This window comes from Truncatella angustata (assembly GCF_020726525.1).
Source record: "Truncatella angustata strain MPI-SDFR-AT-0073 chromosome Unknown BKA67scaffold_5, whole genome shotgun sequence".
Classification (NCBI taxonomy): Eukaryota; Fungi; Ascomycota; class Sordariomycetes; order Amphisphaeriales; family Sporocadaceae; genus Truncatella; species Truncatella angustata.
The window spans coordinates 430,146-451,812 of NW_025763385.1; the positions used below are offsets into that span (position 1 = coordinate 430,146).

Below are 21,667 nucleotides of genomic sequence, written 5' to 3' on the forward strand. Positions count from 1 at the left end.
TCTGCACGTCAACATTAGTCGATGTCGAGCCGGCGACTACAGAGTTGAACGTCATATCCTATGGAGCAGCTAAATTATGTACACATAAGATCGAAAATACTTGGTTTGCATTAAAAGACTTAGCTGAATTGCGGACGGTCAATGCTCAGGTGCTCAGCATAAGCTCTTGTCTAGTTCAACCCACTGTTAGCCAGCTTATACTTGTAATATCTGAAGTTTGTTCTACTTTAGACGAACTCTAGATCATGCGCGCTCGATAGTAATCGGTATTTGCCGAGCCATTCAGCATTCACGACCTGGAGAAGCATGATCGTACTCGGCAACCAACACATAGACCCTAACGAGGTTGGTAACCAGTTAGACGTACTGCCGACGACCTTCCGAGACATAATTTTCTCTTACGACTTAAAAACATCACCGGGGTACGCTTGGACCCTGAACACGGGCTTGGAACGTTGCCTCGAGCCGGACTGAACATGAATCGAGACTCAGTCAGCACCACAGCGCATGGACCGTCGACTAGACTAGTTCAGAACACCAAAAACGCTCGCCAATGGCGTGCCTTGGCGCTGACACCTACACAGCACTCATAATCGTTCCTGGATTAAGGGCTAGACAACGGTTGCAGCCCAAGCAAGAGACCCGGGGGGACGGGTTGGCCGTTGTGGATGCTGAACGTGGCTGAGACATTGCGGCTTACGTCGCGTTAGATAGTAGCACTGCTGATTTCTGTAACCCAAAACCTTCCGCGATAGTCATATGGACAAGTGCTTGTCGTGTGAAGTTTTAAATGTGTGTATTGAGGAGAGACGAACCTTTGGCAGATGGAAGTAGGTGTAGTGGAAAGAATATATAAGACGTGCATCCGCGCCAGGATGATCTCCTACCTCGAAATGCTATCGTGAAGGGTATATCCATACAGTGTATAGCACATTACAAGAACTTCAAAATGTCGACATCTTTTACTACCACAGCCCTGGTCCTGGGTATTTTAAACCTCAGCGGCATTTCCGAGGCTCAATCTTTCAACTGGGCCAACACCAAATCCGTTGTTTCCTTCGGCGACTCATATTCCTACATCCTGGGCACAGCTGGCAGTCCTAACCGTAAGTATCAAGAATCCATTTTGTCGAGTGCCCTCGTAGCACTACATGAGGGTTTTCTTGCACAGCTTCATAAACTTCTGCATCAAGTCAGCGGAGAACAAAGTCATGGCGCGACGTTGAACTGCTCCAGACCCTAACGCAAATATGAACTCTACTGAAATTGTGCTCAACTAGGATCCTTCATTGGCGACTATAACAACCTGGGCTTCTCATCCTCAAAGCTCCTGAACGATAAGATCGTGCTCAATGGGGTTATAGGCACAGCAGAGGGCGGTCCAAACTGGCTTGAGTTCTTGACGGGCTGTGCGACTAGCAACGGACAATACTCGCCCGCGAACTGCCCTAGAAAACTCTGGGACTTTGCCTTCTCAGGTGCCTCAGTGAGCGAGCAGTTCCTTCCGCGCCATCTCTCGGTGACCATACCGCTGGTGAACCAGACGCAGCAGTACCTGAACTACGCGGACGCTATCCTGACCAACACACCGGTCAACCTGAGCCGCAGCAGCACGCTCGTGGCCATCTGGATCGGCATCAACGACATCTTCGACAGCAAGACGTACAAGCCCAGCGGGAGGTCGGACGCGTCCTTCTGGGGCGCGGAGCTGGACGTTGTCTTCAACACGTGCGCCAAGTCGCTGTACGCGCGCGGCTTTCGCAACTTCCTGTTCATGAACCTGCCGCCCATCGACCGCACCCCCGCGAACCAGCGCAGCTCGACACCCTACCCGACCAAGTCGCAGGTCAACCTTTGGGACTCGCTACTGGCGTCCAAGGCGAACACGTTCCAGTCGGCTAACGCGGGATCCAAGGCCATGGTGTACGATGCCAACACGTTCCTGAACAACGTCATGAGCAACCCCAGCGCGTACGGCATCACGAACACGGCGACTTACTGTTCTGGCTGGCAGCAGCAGGATGTGCTGACCAATCCCGGCAAGTATGGCTGCGTACCCCAGAGCAGGTATTTCTGGTACAACGCTGCACACCTGTGAGTATTTCTAGTCTCGTCGGATCTCATACCGATGAGCTGACCCAAATTTTAGGACGTCGAATGTACACAAGATCTTTACGACGAACTTGGTGAACTTCCTGAACTCTCAATCATCATGATGCTGTATAGTAGTGTCAACCGGGCGTTTGTGGCGGTGTCATTGTCATTCCAAGGTAAGGCTTTTGTGAGTCATCAGTTTAGTTAAGTGGTGATAATATTATATGTGTACATATATCTTTCTGGAAATCGCGGGACTATAGCTTGCTTCATTCGGTGTGGTGTATAGTGTAAATTGCGTAGTTGGTATATAGGTAGTTATTTTGTCCCTTTGTCAAGGTCTTTTCTTTTCAGCCATCTTGGCCGTGATATGTAGGTCACGATATCAGTGTAATGGATGCCCGAGGTCTCCACCTATTGCCCATGTAGACACCTAGGGCAACCACTTTAGGTAGCCTTCAGTAGAACACAGAATAGCTCAGTTCCTCACCGTTACATCACACTCCATATCAGTAGACTACTATTGATCACCATACGTGACGTGTCTATGACAGTGTGTACTCTACAATTTTTCAAACCTACCAACAGCGGGACATTTGCAGAGTCGTGAAACCCCGAAGCATATTTTAAGGTCACGCTCGCAGGCGATCAAAAACGACATCCATTGACTGATGATTAGGCATAAGCTGTGGTGATACTATAATTAAGAACCATGTACTAGCTGCCGTATTGCAAGTACGTCGATTAGGGCAATGAACATGCTTGAACACTACAGTATACTCCACTTTGGAGACAAATCTAAGGGTCTCTCATGAATGCAGGATCGTCCGGTTCTGTTTGACAGCCAACTTACTGAGCTTGCAGCACCCTGGCAATGGTGACAGTGGTGCGGATACCCCTTGCAATGGTCGGGACCATACATACACGTTGACGAATCCAGGCTTCATAGTTTGCTTGCATTTGTCGAGTCCGAGAGTAAGTGTAGTCTGAACACAACACTTCCTGCAATTGTAATTATGTCATAATATTCCCGAAGGCCCCCAACCTTCAAGAAGCCCATGGGCATGGTCAAATATGAAGCTAGTTGTACCACATTCGCATATCTGGCTCCACAAGTGTTTGCTGCCACCTTCCTAATCGATGATTTTCTGACCCTCGGGGTGGATATGTTGGTTATTCTTCATTCCGTGTAATCGCAGCTTTTCGAACAAATAGCACACAACCAGCGATAACTGGTAGAGCTTGATCACAAACATGGACGGCTTGCAATCCGGAATAAATGATAGCATCATGAAACTAAGTGCGTCAGGACATGGACCGTTTCTTTTGTAAGGTGAGATCAGAGCCACGGGTGTGTTTGAGCCTTCTCAACAGGTTGTTTGGTCGATGACAAGTCCAATTGTAGACCCTTGAACGCCTATTTCCCATGTTCGGTTGGCTGATGTCTGAAACGTCTTATGTCGTCCCTTTGCCGGGTGTATCAAATACTTGTCCATGTTTATTGGTCGGAGAATTTCAACGTCCTCAATTGGAGGACAGGCCCAGACCAATTCCCAATATTACGGATCATTTAGGCAAGGATGCGTACCGGCGAATCTGAGACATGATACTCCTTCCTAGGATGTTCAAAGATGACTGCGAAGTGCACTGTACCGTGCCAATGCATGATTTGGCAGCGCAAGGAACCGTTGCTGTCAGATCCATTGAATTGATGAACGACTTCAATGCCGGTCCTGGGTTTGCTCCACTGCTGCTGGTGGACTTTGCAAGTGCTTGCATGCAATCGAGCGATGGGCAGAGAACCAACGTCTGAAGTTGGATATACAATTGCACTTCTGCGGATATGGGCGGTGAAAACTGGATTGCTGTTGCTTGGTCAATTACTCTCTCGCCCCAAAAGCGATGGGACGGTCATGATACCGGCAGCCGGATGCCAGCCGTATAATCATGATCCTAGGACGACCAGCCTAAACTTTCTTTCTAGAACATCACACCGAGCAAGGATGCCCCACGATTTTGGTGCAACCGCCCAGCACTAACCTTACTGGATAAGAGTCGTATCTTGCCCATGGATAAACGACGAGTTCACTAATTCACCGACGGGCAAGTAATTTAGCCTTGACGCATCAAATAGTATCAAGACAGGAACAAGTTCTTGGCTATTTCAATTATTAATGCCGCCGGAACTATTTCAGCATCCATGGTGTGTCTTTTATAAAGAAACCAGCGATGTCACCCTGCAGAATCAGTGCACTATGTAGACAGAGGGTTTGGTTGTGAGGCGTCAGAAGGTACCATAAAGAATAACTAACCTGAGGGAGTTGCATTAGTATTCTAGGTGCATGCGACTAACCTTGGGATTCGGTAAAGCGTAATGCAGCCTAGGAGTCCTAAAAGTGATTGATCTATGAGACAAGAAACTGAAGTAGCAGTCCAGAAAAGGGAGAAGATTTGCAGTCGTGCACGGCAGTTAAGAGGTCTCAATATTTGCTTGGGTTCAGTTACGAAGAAGAAGAAGAAGAAGAAGAATTAAACTTGGTGAGTTCTCTCATGTTGTCGCCATAGTCGCTGATCGGGGGCACAGTACCTACGTACGTAAATGTTGCGATGCGCTGGTGTGCTCAATTGTCGATTGCGTTGGGGGTTGTGTTTCCAGACAACCCCACCATCACCAGTTCGTTTCCGGGCAGCCAAAATGAATGGTGGGAACCATTTTGCAGGCAACACCCTTGATACAACCTTGAGGAGTACGAAATTATGAATTGAATGCGTACTTGATTGAAGGTACCTTTGATTGAGTCAAAGGGGTCAACAAGGTCCTGGAGGGAAAAGCTCAGGCAAGCCATAGACGTAGGTTGACGAAGTGCCAAAGGACCTGGGACCTGGGACCCGATAGACAGGTCCTTTTTCGCCTTTACCCCTGGAATGTACAGATTCCAATGCAGCCACCACGCAGCCATTGTCTGACCTGGGGGCCCAAACTACTTAACGATGAAGCCACTGGATTGAGTTGTCGTCTGTGTTCAACACTGGAAGTCCCGAGGCTTCTGTTGGCGTGGACATCAAACTGTATGTGTCTTACGGGACTCGAAAACGTTCGGGGTCCCTTGTTTCCCGACTCATCAGCTATCTAACCTACAGTACGGTACACACTTGATGCGTACATAACACAATCCGTATTCCACCACTACTGCTTGTACGGGACACGGAGTACTACATACTATTTATCAACTTACGGGGGCTCGCGCTAGCAGCGGGACACAGGGTCTAGCAGACAAGTGACAGGGCACGGCTGCGACCTCCCCCTGTGACCGGCCCTCCCACAGCAACGCGTCGGATTCCATTGGAATTTGATCGAGTCTCTGGGGCATTGAGAGTAAAGTCGAGCCTTCGGACTGGAATCTTGGTTCAGGCGCAAGCACCGCCCATGGCCCCCAGCACCAGCAGTTTGGATTGAGTTTTCCTGCACGTCAACTGTCACAGAGTCTTGCTTGGGACCAGCCACCAAGCGTTGCACCTGCCGAGTTTCCCTCATACGTTTTTCACCCCAGTTGGCCACTCTTTTGATACGGATCGGCACGACTACAAATCGCACGTGGTGTGATTTACAGCCAGACCGCTAGTGACTTTTGCCAATTCCAATTTCCATGTCGAGAGTGGGCACAGTTTGCGTGCTTTTACCATCTGAACAGTAGTTGTCGCCTATCACAGGGCGGCGTGCGCTATCGGCTCTATCCACTCCTGAGCGCATAATAGCGCAGCGCCTGGGTGTACAGGCACGGTATCCATACTGCCATACTCCATCCACATATCCGTAGGGGTCAACGGGTCTCTTGGAGGGTCCTCTCTACATTTGACACCTCAGAGACATCATCAAGGAGTCATATTTGGAGACATTCCGACAGACGATTCAGCCCTCCAGCTCTGCTACCGTACGCACTGAACAAGGCCGCCTGGGGGCAATTGGATCTACACCTTACCCACTTACGACTATCTGTACGGAAACATTACTGTGATTCCATTCGATACAGCAGACCCCCTACGACGAATCTGGATAGCCGCCAGTTCGTGGGCCAATACTATCCTCATAGCGCGCGTCAGCTCCGACGAAAGTGGAAGCGTGTGTGGACGCCGCCAAACCGACGCTCTAGTCTGTGGGTGGTGTGCTATGTGCAAGTGCATCTGGTGCCTCTTTTCTGCGATTTAGTGGACAAAGCGGCTGCCAGAAGAGAACCGGACTCGATGTCTTGAGAATGCCACAACCACATGCCTCCACCATCTACAGCACCAGTGCTTCAGCGAGCCATCACCACTCTCAGCCCCAGTCTCAGTCCCAGTCCAAGTCCCAATCTCAAACCCAAACCCAATCCCAGTCTCAGTTCCAACCTCAGTCTGCTGCTTACAACGGGTCCTACAACCACCCACCACGCTCGAATACTGCGACAGGACGTTATACTCCAGCTGGCGTCAATTCAGCCAGGTCCGAATCGATATCCTACTCGCGGTCCACGACACCCATCAACTTCTCGCAAAAGGGGCCGGCGGCCAGTTTCCATTACAATCGGAGCCGAAGTGGTACGCTGAACAGTGCTGCGAGTGGCTACACTGCGAGTAGTTCCGGTAACAGCAATAGCGATACTGGCAGCGGCAGCGGCAGTGGCAGTGGCAGAGTTGGATATGGTTCAGAAATAGGGGAATTTAGATTTCAGTCTAGCGATAGACGGCCGAGCGATCTCACCATCAGAGCCACCGACCCGCCCCCGAACGAAAGCCTATCTCAGCCTGCACGAATTGCGGAGGAGTCGCCAGCATCGCCATCCTTCTTTGCGGGAACCTTGCCCAGGACTTCGTCGCTTCTGCCGCCCCCGCGTATCGTAGGGCCTGGACAAACCAATGTCAACATTGCCGACTATGATCCCACCTCCCCTCCCGATCCATTGACCAACCCCAGACCGCTGCATTCGCGCGGAGGCAGTATAGGGGCTATTAGCGGCATCAGCGAAGGTTTTCGCAACCTCAACCGGTGGTCAGCATCAACGACATCGAGTCGCGCTTCTCACGTCCCTGGAGCCCAGCCGCAACAACATCTGTCGCCGCCGACAGCGTACGCCCAGGCGCAGGCGCAGGCGCACCCCAGGTCAACAACCAACTTCTCACGGCGCATGAGCATAGACTCGATAGGCATTCTCAATCAAGGTGCCATCGCCCCCGAGTCGCCCCAATCTAGCTATTATTCTCCTCGGAGGTTGACCAAGCGGAGACCCTCCACTGCGAGTATCATCGCCGCATCTCCTCGCGCCACCTCGAGTGCCGGCAATCGACGACCCTCTTCACCTCCGCCTGTACCACCGCCAAATCTGCCTCCGATTCTCTCGTTACCTTCACTCGAGCTTGACACGACCTCGTTCGCTGCGCGGGTCGCATCGCAAGGGACAAGCCGCCCTGGTCGACCTGAAGACTCGCCAGTGTCGCCTTTCTCAGCGCAAGTGGGCGACGAGCCGCAGGACTATTTCTGGGACCGGAATGACCAAGCCGATGCTGTTCGCACACCCATCACTACTCGAGAACCAGCAACAACATTGCTTCCAGCAGCTGCTGTAACACGTGAGGAAACCATGCCTGAGAGAAAAGGCCACACGAGGAGTCGCTCCTCAAACGCCAAGAGCAGCTCCGACTCGGGCAGGACCAAAAAACAGCCGTCGCAAAAGGCTATGCTTTCGAAGGCTTTGGCCAAAGCGAACACAGCTGTCCAGCTTGACAATGCGCAAAATTACGAGGGCGCACGAATATCTTACTATGAAGCATGCGAATTATTGGCGCAGGTGCTCGCCAGGACAACGGGCGATGAAGACAAAAAGAAACTAGAGGCCATCGTAAGTTACATTCTGCAAATCTGTGCTGTCAAGAAAATTCAGGATCTATGGTACTAAAGTCGAAAATCTAGCGGCGCACCTATACGAGCAGAGTAGAGGAGCTAGACGACATGGTTCCCATTCATGTTCAAACGGGCGGCAAGGCCCTACCTGCGAGACCGGAGAGTCTTGCGTTCAACGCGTTCGAAGTGCGACCCGCAAGTGACGATGAAGAGGAGGTCTCTCCGACGACCACGCGAAAGCCAATTCTAGTAGAGCTTGGCTCAGGAAGATACGGGGGGTCCTCATCTAATCTCGATGTGGAACCAGCGCAATTAGGTTCAGGAAGATTTGGAGGGTCTTCGACAAGTCTAAATGCGCCTTTGACCTCGTCGTTTTCCTCGAGGTCGCCAATGTCAAAGTCGCCCATGCGACGGGGTTTCGAAGGTTCACTTACCATTCCACAGGCAAGCGAGGGCCAAATGATGCCTGCACCTTTGTCTCCTCGACGGGCCCCTTCACCCTCCAAACCAATGACACCCGAACCCGAGCAGGTGGCACGACAGGATTTCTTCATGCACTCTGACCGGTTGGCTGCAGGAACAAGCAATGGCCACACCCGTAACCCGAGCCACGAATCCATATCATGGCTCGATCCTATCGATGAATCGGGGGGCTCCGAGCCTTCATCTGTTCATTCGAGGACATCCTCATTCGGTCTCAGGAGGAAGCATATTCGTGGTATCAGCGGCGGTACCGAAGCCGAGTTCGACGCAGCCCTCGACGCAGCGGTTGAAGCCGCTTATGACGATGGGTTTGAGCCCATGGACGCCTATGACGAACCTTACGATGACGATGACGATGTTGTAGCAAATGCGATGCGCAGAGTGGAGCTAGCGAAAGAACATGTTCGACAGGCAGAGAGAGAAGTAGAATCTGAGCGCGAAGCAGTCATACGGGCCGCGCGGGAGAAAGAGCGGCAGAGACAGATGTCTGTTGCTAGTCAGACCCGCGACTCGCAAACTTACAATGGGCACTTTTATGACGGGAATGATTCTGACGAGGAGGAGCGTATGCTTGAAGACTTCACAAGGGACTATGCCTTCAACAACTTCTCCTTTGGCCAACAAGCTCCGAATCAAGCGGCGGCTGCTACGAGAGAGAGGGAGTCCGACTCCAGTGGCCTTACACAACGGACGTGGCACAGCTCGATAGGTTCGAGTCCGCCCACCGCGACAACGGTTCTTTCCTCCGTCGCTGAAATGCCAAACCCAATAACGAACCCTCCCCCACCATCTTTACCTCCACCTCCACAAGCTCTTCCTCAGTTGCCAATAACGCAGTCCGGCAATTCTTCAGGTGTCCGGAGTCGCAGATTGTCGGGGCAGAATGCCAAGCAGCTCAAGATCGAGACGACGAAGTTGGGACAACCCGCAGCTGGCGTCCCTGGGGCCATATCCGCTATGCATGCTAAGCAAGGCAGCTTCATTGCTCAGCAGCGCCAGGCTATGTCGGCCACTTCAACCAAGCCAGGTCCCTTCTCAATGCGCAATCCTGACTCTCCAGCCAGAGGTGCAAGCCCTCACCCAATCATGTCGCCACCAACACCACCGCAAAACCCTCCTTATACAGACGATTCTGAGGACTTCCACACTGGCTCTCCAACGGCGCCGCCATTCGGTGGTGTATTGCGCATGAAGCAATCCTCCTCGAGCCTCAAATCCATGAAGATCCGTCAAATGTCCGTGTCCAACATTGACATGGCATCAGATCTGTCACCAAATACCCCACTAAGCCAAACCTTAACAAACTCGTCCATGCATCGACAACCATCCGTACCTGCCATGCCTACCCCACTGGTAGCGACCTTTACCAATAAATCAGTTGGTGGATCTGGCGGTCTCTATCTCTTTGACTCGGACCTTATCTCTCCGACTCCCCGCTCACCTTCTTCCATACGCTTTGAAAACCCAGATATTCCCCTACCACTGGAGCCTTGTCCATCCGATGTTATGCTGAGACCATTCTGGCTCATGCGGGCTATTTACCAGACTCTCGCCCATCCTCGCGGTGGTTACATCACGACCCGCTTGTTCGTGCCTCATGACGTCTGGAAAGTGAAGGGCGTGAAACTTCGAAATTTAGAAGACAAGTCATCCCAGTGTGACTTTCTAACAGCTGCTCTGATGAAACTGGCCAGAGTTGACAGTACGGATGCCGACGCAGTGCTGGAGGAGATGCAGAGCTTGGAGAACGCCCTCGAGCAAGTTCAACAGAATCTGACTAGAAAGCTAGGCCACGAGGTCGGGACGCAAGGCGCAGGCGCTTATCGTGACCGTGAAGACAGCGAGACCATTCCTTCGGTACCTCGAAGTGCGAGCGTAAGCGGTAAGGCCGCAGCATTCAGCTGGCGTAGATTGAGGAGTAAGGGGTCGGCGGTAAACCTTACGAGCGCCTATGGCAACAAAACCACTAGTGGGGGAGCTGAACGTATAGCGGAGAGAGAAGTCATGGGCGCTGGCTCGGGCACTCTTCCGAGCTTACCAATGGTAGCCCAGCCCAGCAGTCGTCCTGCAAAGCGTGATATAGCTTCCCTTCGATTTGATGGCCCTTATGCCGGATACATGCAAAGTCTTGCGCGGTTGTTCGACGCTGCGCAGACCCTTGGTAAGTCTTTGTTCTCAGGCTTGTATAGGTGTAGTTCTAACCTGAAAACAGATCAGATCGCCCGTCAGGTCGAGGACCCGGGACTACGACACGCTGACAAAACACAAGTTGGCTTGGAGCTTTGTACTAGACACGCTGCTGAGTTCTTCGGCTTCTACATCTGTCGCTTCGTGTTGGCAGACCTAGGCATGCTTCTTGATAAATTCGTCAAGCGCGGCAGTGAATGGGTTCTTGCCTAACCGTACCTCTACTATGTTGGCGGCAGATGAAAATGATTACATATACCCTGGTCACAATTCAGAACTTGAAGCGACCATATTCACCAAATTCTAACGACCGAAGCCGGAACCTAAGGCAGACACTTTAAATAACGGCTTTACACGCGGAGAGCGAGAACGACATGATTGATACCATATTATACCCACCCTTTATCTTTATCATACCAAATATTATTATATCAAAATTTCACAGTGGTTGAGTAAGTGAAACCCAACATAGATACCGTCACGAGAAAACTTGCTGCGTTGCGTTACTACATCACAGATGGTGGCTTCGAGTGCCTCTTTTTACATGTCTGTTTTTGGGACGGTTTAGAAGTAAGCACGACTGAATGGAGATGTGCCGGGTTAGACGAGCTGGGGATATTCTCAAGATATCAGTGTATATACCGAAACGAATGGAAACGAGCCTGAAGCACTCACTCATCGTTCGATGTAAAGCCTATGGGTGCTGTGATTCCTTCCCCAGTCCTCCGAGCTTGGATGGGTATACATTGTAATTATGCTCGGACCATCCCCGATAGCAGTCCGGCTAGCGAACCCCCTCGCCCCAAAATTTCTGTCGGCCATAGCCCCCGCTGGCTGTAAGAAACAAACAAAAGTCCGTGCGATCATACATGATCCGTGCTTATCAACACTTGAAGATTTAACTCAGGCCGCTTTGTTTAGTATTCTAAAACTCAACTTGTTGATAAAGTGATTAGGGTTAATTTCGCGGGGAAAAGGGGACAGTGGACTCTGATATTGTCAGGGAGTATGGCCAGCAAAAGCATGGATGTTAGCCGGACCGCCCGATGGTTTATGGTGGATCGCTGCGAGAAGTTGTTATATAACGCCTATATTTTCGATTGCCAATTTTTTCGACTATGTTTGGATCGCCCTTGACAACCAGGGAATTGCTGTGCTCTATGGCTGTCCGGCAAGATAGCTTGTGCTGATGAGTTTGAAAGTACAGAAGAGTGAGAGCTCTGGATACAAAAGGTTATCGTAGCAGAGGGTAATTCCCAATTCAGAAAATATCCAGGTGATCTCAGACGTATAGTTATGGGATATTGCAATAGATAAGAAGGCGGGATCTCATCAGTAAAAGTTGTTGGCCTTGTCAGTTCCCAACAGCACAGTTTCTTGAAGCAAACTAGGTACACAAACGATTCTTCGTTCCCTGGCTATTATCATTGCAGTTACTCGTCCTCTGCAGCGTCGTTACCATTTTCGTCGTTACTGTAATCGTCGTCCTCATCTTCTGGATTTTCGGCATCATCGTTATCATCGCCCCGGTGGTTATCACACCACTTGCAATCCCGAACAAGGTCAACACTTGTGAAGCGAGGAAAAAGTCGTAATAATAGTTCCCTACCGCTCTTTGATCTTTTGATTGCGTGTTTATACTCTGTAATAGCTCAACCACTGCGAAATATCTTGAGTCGTTTTCAATGTGGAACAGGCTTAGTTGTCTGAGGATATTTCGTTCGGCATCTCTGATGTTACAATTGATTTTCATAAGGCCCTCTTGTAGAGAAGCTATAGGATTCTTGGTGTTCTGTTCCAGTAATTCGAGCTGGCGGGCGTTCGCTCCTATTTGCGACTGGATTATGGATATTCCAACATTCTGATTTTGTAGCTGAGTTTGGAGTTCTTCAACTCCCAAAGTAGCAGAATCAATTTTCCTATGATAGGGTGCGCCTATGTCTCGTACATCTGTATGGAGCCCAGCCAACTTGATGTGCTGATGCTTTCGTCCTTCGTCGGGGAGTCCCAGCACAATTTCGACGTTGCTATTGCCCTTGGAAACCGTCACTCCGAAATTACTTGTTGTCAAGTTAGCAAGGGTGGACTTGGGACTTGGATCGAGAACTATACAATGATGCTATTTTACTGCTACGCATAGAGTTTGCAGTAGTTACTGTGCAGTTTGACGAAGTACGATCAACTTTGCTTGCCGAAATGGGAAAATTAGGGAGTGGCCTACTCCCCTCAAGCTCTCTCCGATGCTATCGTCGAGCTTCGATGAGCCTTTCATTTCAAGTAGAAGTTCCTGTAACTCTAGCAGTTTGTTGCTACCTTGCTTTTAATAATGTTAAAAGGCGCGAAACTCGCCAGGTTTTTGATGGTTAACTTGAACCAGAACATCGTTCAGGGAGTACAAAACTGATACGAGACTATATACTTGTTTAAGACTCTCTTTCACCTCCCGCTTCCCGCCATCAACGGCGTTCAGGTACCAGATGAGGCCTTGACAAAGCTTAATAACCAACTAAACGATGTCGACCGCGCTGCCTGTGATAGACAATGGGTCTGAAATTCTGAGTGGGAGCACCCACACCGCACGAAGGATACCGTGGGTCAACCCATAGGTGAATAGAAGATAGTGAAGAAGTGGGAGACAGCCTCACAAGGGGGACACTAAGGAAGCCACACTCTGTAGTTAAATCTAGTAGACAACAGAGGTCACATAGCGTGTGAAATCTGCTGCCAGCGACGTAGCATGATCCTGTTGTCCTGATTTTGCGATCGATTATTCGCCCAATCAATGAGCGTGTATGTATTTATGAGCTTCTGGCCCCCTTTGAAGGCTACCACACCCCTCGAATGATTGTGGTAACACAGGATACTGACATTGCATCGCTAGTTCTCAACTTGGTAAATATAAAATACCGATCATATCCTAGACACAGGTAGTCTTGATGCGGGCCATGTTACTCGGCGGTAATATCTTCCTGTTTGTAAAGCCCATCATAAGGGTCTTCCGAGCAGCATTTACAATGACGACGATGGTCACTGGTCATGACGGCACGCGCGAGCGGTCACATTTCGTGTATTTCTCGCAAAACTATGTCAATATTTACTTTGATTACCTACCACGATGAACCGAACTTCTATTCTATCACCGCGAATTCGAGATCCATCAATTTGTCACATGTACTGTGCGATTTATTGAGTACGCGCCTAGCACACAATCTTATGTCTCGTGAATGGATGCATTCTCAACCGTGCGAGAATGGCAACATCAGCTCAGCTACATGGCCCTAGCGTTCCTATTCCTCCAGCAGCCTCGCAAAAGCACCAAGTACAAACCACGCTTGATTACTGCAAGACTTGGCGTATGAGAAAGGGACCACCACTGTTTACCCTTTTCGGCCCGAGCCTCATGATTATAGCTGTCGGAAGGAGTCGATACCAGTAACGGTCTATCATTTCTTTGGCAATGAGACTGAATATAGTCTCGACGAGCATTGTTTCAGAACCCACTACCTATCAAGAGACTAAAGTGGCAGTTTCCGACATCCAGACGCCATCAAGCGGGCTTGTTTTCCTGAGATAGAGAGCAAGTGCTGCAAGACGCCTGAGTATCATTGCCCTTAACCCTATACCGTTCATCAAGTGCACCGGTTTAGTCGCACCGTTCAAGAGCTTCGATTCAGAGTTAGGTGTTACGAGCCGAAACCCACGCTCTGCAATCGTTGGCCCAACTATAATCGACTATCCGAATCGTGAAACCATAGATGTTAGAGCTCATGTGTTTCACGACCCTACAGTCGCCAACAGTGATTAGAGGGGTTGGAAAGCTTGTGATGATGAGCTTCAAGTCGATATTCAGATCCCGCATGTGTACAGTGCCTTTGAACCCCACGCTTTGAAGAATGGAAGGGGATTGGCATGGCTGAATTGACAATAATTGTATTCGAGCTGCATCAAGTAAAAGCGTCGTGCCGAAATCCGATTCCAGGGCGTCGATCTTGATCAGCAGAGACACCCGTCGGAGAAGCCGGAGCTAGTACCTTAACCTAGAGTAAAGTTAGCGTTTTACGTCAAGCGTTACAGACGACACTGGATTTCGCGTCTCCTGAACGGCAGCGTAGACTAGACTGGAAGAAAAACAATGCGCAACCGTGTTGGTGTAGGTGGGAAATCATCTGGTGTATTTCTTTTACCCGGTTAGTCCCTGTTGGAATCTGACGACAGAAAATACCTGTCGTTATGATAGTCTTCTGGGCGCTCTTTGCTCTACACTGTCGGCCGAGCCATAGCGCCTATGTCCAGGTGAAGCAATGCGACCACTTTTCAGGTCCGTCAACATGGCACTCCGGGAGCCTGAGAGCCTCGCTTCACCCGGGCAAGTCGCACACGGATATATCCCTTGAGGTATTTGATCCCACGAATTTCGAGGACTGCGAGACAAACAGCACGACAGCCGACATTACGCTCCTTGGCCATTCGACACGTGCCTATTCGCCTACCGTCGACGGACCTTGCGCCACGAGCCAGTATATCGAAGGAAACCACAGTTTCAATACTTTCAAACCAGCGCTTTATCTGTCGCAAAGAGTCGACAACTTTTACCCCTTGTCGACATTTGAAATCGAAATCACCCTGCGTGCCGCCAACCAGACTGATGCCGGGTGTCTTTCTGCATATATTACACCGGAAATTCCCATTAGACTGCGCGATGCGCTGTTCTATGGCCCGCTTGTTATCTTGATCGTTGTGCTGGGCATGAATTATTGCCAAGTGCTACTGAAAGAACGAGATGAGCTGGGCGCGAATAGTCAATTGCGGCAAACTGACCATAAGCCGCTGGCGGTTAATGGGATCGGTTTTTGCCTCCAGCACCTACAATTTGTCTTTCTCTCAGCTTGCCTAAGCCTAAGCTATCCCGGATTTTTCCAGCCCGCTGTGAGGTCCCTCAACTGGTTCAGTCTGTTCAGCAGCTCCAACGCATTCTTGGGAGGATACACGTACGCCGGCATTGCGGATGGCCTTTATGAGACCAATGGCACATATGGCGGGACCTATGGCATGGAACACATGATTCAAATCCTCGGCGCGCCAATGACGATAGAGATATGGATCAATATGACAATCCTCGTACTTCTCGTGCTAGCCGTTGCCGCCATTTTCGTCTGGCTTCACCGGCTCCTATATTGCTGGCTGCACCCTCCGAGCGAGATCCAACCATCCACCACTCTGCAGCAGTTGATCGTGGACACCTTGCGAATAGTCTTGACGTACTTCATGCAACCGATCATTGCTATCTCGGCATATCAGCTCGATAATATTAACCTGTTACCTGAATATCTTGTATCCTTGGCGGTCCTGCTCATTCTCGTCGTTCTTGCTGCTTATGTCTGGCTTTTTAAGCAAACATCAGTCGAACGCATCGCAGCTTTATATGTCGCCATACCAGAAGCTGCCCGAGGTACACATATTCAAAAACGGAATCTACAAATCTATCTGATAGTCCAGTTCAGTGTGTCCGCGTCGCGTGGCATCGTGATTGGTGCAGTACAGGTCTCAGGAAGTGCTCAGATCGCACTCCTGATGCTCTGCGAGGTTGTCTCCATCATCTCAGTTCTGAGGTGGGTTCCTAGACTCTCATTATCAATGGTGACTGTCTGCGGTGCCGGCAGGTTCGTCATTCTGGCACTTATGATCCCGTTTGCTGTACCTTCCGCATCGATATCATCCAGGTGCCTTAGTGCTTATGTCATACTTGTGCTGGAGCTCGTCATCTTGGTCCTGGCTATCCTGGTTCCTCAAATCTGTTCGTTTGTGAACCTATGGCGGCTTCGAGCCGTTTCAGAGAAAGCACCAGTATGTGATAAGTCCTGGAAGAAGACCTGGCGAAACTGCTAACGAGTCATAGGTCTTTGGGCTTCGTCAACTTCAGCGCCGCTCTTACCATCTACGGCAGCTGCCGCAACGACCTAGTGGCGGTTACGAAGATCTGGCCTGTGTAAACTGTGGTTTGAATCCGACTGTGCGATCTGATAACACCAGCACGTTAGGCCTTGATGTCGGTAGCATTCACACGCGGCCGCCGCGTAATGCAAGACCGAGCACGCGCACAGCACCGAGCACCGCACGGCCCTCCACCGTCACCTCTCGCGACGAGACGCATCTTGCTTGTGACAGTTCCTTACGCACACCTTCAGGAACCCATCTGGCTGAACCAGAACATAAAGGATATCTCGCAGACCTGCAGAGCCATAGATCGGCCTCCGGAGGTTCATACGTATCGCTTCCCTCAAGTGAATCGTTCGTTCTGCCTAACGCGGATTACGAGGTTCGTGAGATGGACTTATATTATCGGCAGCCCAGGCGCCCCAGTTTTCGCCAGGCTGCCAACTCTGCAGGAAACCGTCTAGGCGCGAATCTTGAGTCGATTTCCAACTGGTTGAAGTCAAAGTGGTAGCTAAGAAGCCACAGATCTAAATGAACACGAAAGGTCTGTATAATAAATTTGATTGATTCGAAAAACAACAGAAGTATACGTCGGCAACCCTAGTGTGATAAGACTCTGCACCTAATCTCAACTCATGGCTGCCAGCGAATGTATTTCCGGAGGTCAGGCTGGACTACAGAGAGGGCCTAGCTCTAAGCATAGACAGCCCTTTCTACATACTTCATCCTTGTCGATGAACAAAGGGAGTGCGGCTCTGTTGGCAACCGGCTCTTTCATCGCATCTGCAGCTAGGAATATTATCTTAGGACAGGGCATAACCGTACAACCATTGCTATTGCCGACTTTGCCGATTGATACCTACTTGCAATAGATACTAAACCACTCACGCTCGGCGAAAAATAGAAGACCCGTTGTGGGATATGTGGTCTCTGCCTCCTCCAGAGGTTACCGCCTGGTCCGGCCTCGTGTACCAGGGAACTACCCTTATATGGGAGAGGGATTTGATCTCGGGAGATAAAGAACATCCGCCCTTCAACATCATTCTGGGTGTTGTGTCATGATATGGTTCACCTCACGGTAATTTGGTCATTGCGAAAGCTAGATATAGTCGTATGTGATAGAGCTCTCTTGAACTATGGAGATCACATCACTATAGGTCAGTTGCTATAGACTTCCCTGAACGCAATTATTCCTCCCACAACTACCGAGTTCGTTGCCTAATGCCAAGTGCTTCGTATCTACAGTGTGTCGTTTGGGGAGACCGGTGATGACCTTCCCCGAGTACATGAATCCATTCCAATATCCCCACATCAGATCAATCCTTGATCTCATGTTGCTGACATACAAACAGTCCATCGACTTCCACCAATTCAGATCATGCGTCTTCTTTCCGATTGATTAACCAGAACCAATTCCTCCAAGCTTAATAGTCTAACAATGGTATCTAAGTCCTGACCTACGTTCTCACAAAAGTCTTGATGGTCCAACCCCATCGCCGATTCATGCGACGCCCGATGTCTCTCGCAACCCAGTAAGGGATCTTGGGAGATGGATGTGGCTCATGGACGTGCATAGCCTGTGTCAAAGACAGGTCTTTGTTGGGCGAGAACTGCCAGACGGAGCCGTAGAGCTTCTCTGCGCAGAAGCCAATCGAGGTCATGGCGTGCAGAAATTCCTTGAAGTCTACTTCCCCCGGGCTTGCCGAGATGTTTGGGCTGAAGAATATTGCGTCGAAGACATCCGCCGCACGGTCGTCAACAATGAAAGCACGGTCCGATGCTGATTGTGACAAGCTGCCTGGGGCTTCAATGCGACTGGAAGTCTTGTCGATCACGGCCGTAGGCATTTTGATACCATCGTCGTGCGTGTCGGAGGCTCCTCTAGTTTTAGGCTTCGGCATAACTGGTTCAGGTATGTAATGTCGTGGTCGGTCGTCCACATGGAGAACAGCGAACGTGTTCACGACCTGATTCATCTCTGGCTCAAGGTGGCGGACTCTATTGGTCTGCTCAGATTCGTCCCATGGCTCAGTCTTATAGACAGGTTTATCCAGCAAATTCTTCAAATAGTTGTTGATGCATCGACGATCTCCCAAAATGGTTACGTACTTCTCCTAAAAGTTCGCCAAGTTGATCTCGGCCAGTTGCAGCTGAGCAACAACTTCTTTGGTGCGTCGCTTATGTGTCGGGTAATGAAACCGCTTTTCTTCTGGCGTTGCTAGCTTTACCAGCTCTGGACTCATATGGCGCATGATCAAACCTGAAACGCTCTCTTCCCAGCTTTTGAATTCAGCCCCTGTGATTTCGCCCAAGTCACATCGATGCGCGAGGTCGTCCAAAATTTGACCAGTCCAGGGCTGGAAGAGCATTACCTGGCGATTGCATTCGCTGATGACCGATAGGTCAGATAGGAGTTTAGCAACATGGGGCGTAATACCCTTCTGTACTATGGGGTCCTTTTTCCGAAGCCGCTCTAGTTGGTCGAGCATGCCCCATGAACTGAGGCCGCCCAAGCTCTTTTCAGGACTGACCAGCGCCATTAGCAAGTCAAACACTTTTGATATGTGCTTGTGGTCCTTCGAATTGACGCGTGATATGTTGTCCTCCATGTAGTGAGCCCTGACTCCGGGCGCTACGAGGAATGAGGACACCACAAGCTTTACCTGGTCGCTCTCGAAATGAATAAGGTATGGTAGCAGCCCCTCAAGCTGCTTTCTGATGTACTCAGGAAGCTGTCTATGAACGCGGTCAACTTTCGGGTCGAGTTTCTGGTCAAGAGCGTCTTGAAAAAGACGAATTCGATGCAGGAGTTCGCGCCACATCTCGGACCAGTACAAAGCGCCAGCGATGCATTTACCAATCAGTTCATCGCCCCAATTCCACGACTTGAACTTTATCCAATGTCGAGAGCCATCTTCGGCCAGGTGCGGTTCGTAGCGCTCGACGCTGTGCTCGCTCCAATTCTTCAGAGTCGCTTCGAAGTAAGCAGGGTCTTCTCTTATCGACTGCAGATGGTCTTCAGCCGCATGCTTCTTCGCTTTGACCATATCTACCATTCTCTGGATATCGATCTTGACCGGTACACGGTATGGAGCACGGATCGCAGCTGCTTCCAATGATGTGAGGTTCCCAGTTTCGAGTTCGAACACGGGTGGCTTTTCTAAAGCCTCAAAGTCTTGTATCAGGTCCTTTCCTGCCTTAGTGACATCCTGCAGGATCTGACGGCAAATGCTAACAAGGAACTGATAGACTCTTTGCTGAATTTGAAGGATAATGATTGCGTCGTCCACGTTCGTATTGAAATTGCAGTCGGTACCGCAATCCTTCTCCTTGTTCTCGGCAAGTTCTCCGTAATGGCAAGGGCAGGTTTTGTCCCGCAATATCAATTGGTGGGATTGGAAGTCTTTGCTGACTTCAGTATAAGAAGGCACTAAATCGTTCACCAGGGCATATGTGCAAAAGCTGTGGTCGACATCGGCGAAAGCACTGGGGAAAGCCTGGAGTCTCGAGTTCACCATCCAGATCAAAGGCTCTGCTTTGGCCAGGTCTTCCAAATTGAGGTGTGGCCATAGGCAGGCTTCAAGTGGAGCTTCTGTCAATCTACCAACCTTAAGCTGATGAGCCGCTTCGATGTCCGGTCGGTGGATTTCGGATATGAATGGCCACACAGCCTTGAGGTAGCCCTTCCTTTTCTGTACATCATACTTTCGGGACCATCGCTTGTGGATGGTGGCAGCATGACGCCCCCAAATTTCACTCAAAGTGGTAAGGTTCTCGTAGATGTTGTCGGCGTAGACTTCTCTGAACGCGAGGAGGTGTTTCATGGAAAATCGGTGCTCCTTGCAGCATCTTAGATACACTCGTGGAAGGTTGTATAGACAGAACTTTTCATCAAGAGAAGGTAATTGGGGAAAATTCTTGATGACCTCTTCGACTTCGTGCCTAGTGACAGGTGGACAGCCCATGATGATGGTGAGTAACCTGACAAAGAGCAGGAGCTTCGTGACGAACGAGACTTGTCGCTGACTTTTGTTTTGATGATTTCGGACAGTAGGAGCTTTGTGGCAAGTGAGATGTGTCGCCGACTTGTGTTGTGATGATTTCGGGGGAAGAGGATCACTATCAATGATGAAGGAGTTGTGATAGATTATACGTCGTTACACCTTCAGAATTTGTGGATACGACGTTCACTGATAGAATTTTTGCAACATGTGCCTTGCTTTGTGTTTGTTGTGGTGAGCTTCTCCACTATGAATTTTTCTGACCAGACAACGACACTGTTTGCTTGGTTTTAGATACTCCTGCTGTAAGGTTCTTAATTACTCAATTTATGGAGCTTATTCATAAAAATGTTATTTCATTTCAAATCGACCCAGAAGCATTAGTTCTATCTCTCTGTTCTATTACTTCTATGATGATTGAGTCTAAGCTTAAGCATTGACTCGCAAAGGGACCTTATTGCAGCCACTGAATGACTCCGGAGATACAAATTCAGTGTTCGCCATTGCGGTGGTTCTAGGTCTCAAGATTCAAATCAATAAATTGTTGCTTCATTTCGTGTTACACACAATCGTTTTATGAGCCTGTGGTCTACAGGCCGCTGTATCCTGGGTTTCTGTCAACTAACAATCTTCCATTTTGCAACCATCATCTTCTGAAACGAAGAGGAATTGTAGATATGAAAGTGTGCGAAAGTTTGACAAAAATGTGAAGATTTGTCCGGATAGGTAACCACCTTAAACACAGTTGCGCAACTCCTGATAATGTTGAAGCTTGGCGCGTTTGTCCCCCACTCATTCTGAGTAACACCACGACTGCTAGAGCGCTGGATCCCTGGCTTTGTTATTGTTTATTATCGTTGCGGTGGTGTTTTTCGTCATTAAAATCACTTCTTTAAACACAAACAGCTTTTCACTCATCTAGACAAAACACTGGTGTCCATAACAACCACTTAGGCTACACTAGGAGTGGAACGTGTTCTCTAATATAGCCCAAAAAAAAAAGGATTCATAATTTAATCAGGAAAATGTTGTAACTTATAATCTCTCTTCAAAGGTTTCTCAAATTGTCCTAAGCGACATGTTTTCGAGGAAC

General features: G+C 49.6%; 7 protein-coding genes across 7 annotated transcripts; 4 read left to right on the forward strand and 3 right to left on the reverse strand.

Annotated features, from left to right (window-relative positions):
* The first annotated feature begins 232 nt into the window (after window positions 1–232).
* On the forward strand, window positions 233–826 carry BKA67DRAFT_567028 (uncharacterized protein). Its single transcript, XM_046102953.1, has one exon. The coding sequence runs from the start codon at window positions 307–309 to the stop codon at window positions 472–474; it is 168 nt and encodes a 55-aa protein (XP_045956895.1). The 5' UTR covers window positions 233–306; the 3' UTR covers window positions 475–826.
* Window positions 827–949: 123 nt separating this feature from the next.
* BKA67DRAFT_677688 (uncharacterized protein) lies at window positions 950–2,444 on the forward strand (the record flags this gene model as incomplete). Its single annotated transcript, XM_046108831.1, has 3 exons — window positions 950–1,106; window positions 1,146–1,192; window positions 1,343–2,444. 3 exons carry the CDS (start codon window positions 950–952, stop codon window positions 2,096–2,098), a joined length of 960 nt encoding a protein of 319 aa, XP_045956896.1. The 3' UTR covers window positions 2,099–2,444.
* A 3,412-nt stretch (window positions 2,445–5,856) lies between these two features.
* BKA67DRAFT_677694 (uncharacterized protein) lies at window positions 5,857–10,852 on the forward strand (the record flags this gene model as incomplete). The annotated part of the gene is made up of 3 exons (XM_046108832.1): window positions 5,857–7,967; window positions 8,039–10,613; window positions 10,665–10,852. The coding sequence occupies exons 1-3, from the start codon at window positions 6,348–6,350 to the stop codon at window positions 10,850–10,852; spliced, it is 4,383 nt and encodes a 1,460-aa protein (XP_045956897.1). The 5' UTR covers window positions 5,857–6,347.
* Window positions 10,853–12,026: 1,174 nt separating this feature from the next.
* On the reverse strand, window positions 12,027–12,911 carry BKA67DRAFT_677698 (uncharacterized protein; the record flags this gene model as incomplete). The annotated part of the gene is made up of 2 exons (XM_046108833.1): window positions 12,027–12,758; window positions 12,861–12,911. The coding sequence occupies 2 exons, from the start codon at window positions 12,909–12,911 to the stop codon at window positions 12,027–12,029; spliced, it is 783 nt and encodes a 260-aa protein (XP_045956898.1).
* A 1,809-nt stretch (window positions 12,912–14,720) lies between these two features.
* BKA67DRAFT_295262 (uncharacterized protein) lies at window positions 14,721–17,360 on the forward strand. Its single transcript, XM_046096042.1, has 2 exons — window positions 14,721–16,483; window positions 16,536–17,360. The coding sequence occupies exons 1-2, from the start codon at window positions 14,870–14,872 to the stop codon at window positions 17,082–17,084; spliced, it is 2,163 nt and encodes a 720-aa protein (XP_045956899.1). The 5' UTR covers window positions 14,721–14,869; the 3' UTR covers window positions 17,085–17,360.
* Window positions 17,361–17,692: 332 nt separating this feature from the next.
* Window positions 17,693–18,761, reverse strand: BKA67DRAFT_567035 (uncharacterized protein). Its single transcript, XM_046102954.1, has 2 exons — window positions 17,819–18,761; window positions 17,693–17,730 (listed from the first exon to the last, which is right to left on the reverse strand). The coding sequence occupies exon 1, from the start codon at window positions 18,547–18,549 to the stop codon at window positions 18,031–18,033; it is 519 nt and encodes a 172-aa protein (XP_045956900.1). The 5' UTR covers window positions 18,550–18,761; the 3' UTR covers window positions 17,693–17,730; window positions 17,819–18,030.
* On the reverse strand, window positions 18,688–20,707 carry BKA67DRAFT_646685 (uncharacterized protein; the record flags this gene model as incomplete). Its single annotated transcript, XM_046105919.1, has 1 exon — window positions 18,688–20,707. Exon 1 carries the CDS (start codon window positions 20,536–20,538, stop codon window positions 18,688–18,690), a length of 1,851 nt encoding a protein of 616 aa, XP_045956901.1. The 5' UTR covers window positions 20,539–20,707.
* Between the last annotated feature and the right edge of the window lie 960 nt (window positions 20,708–21,667).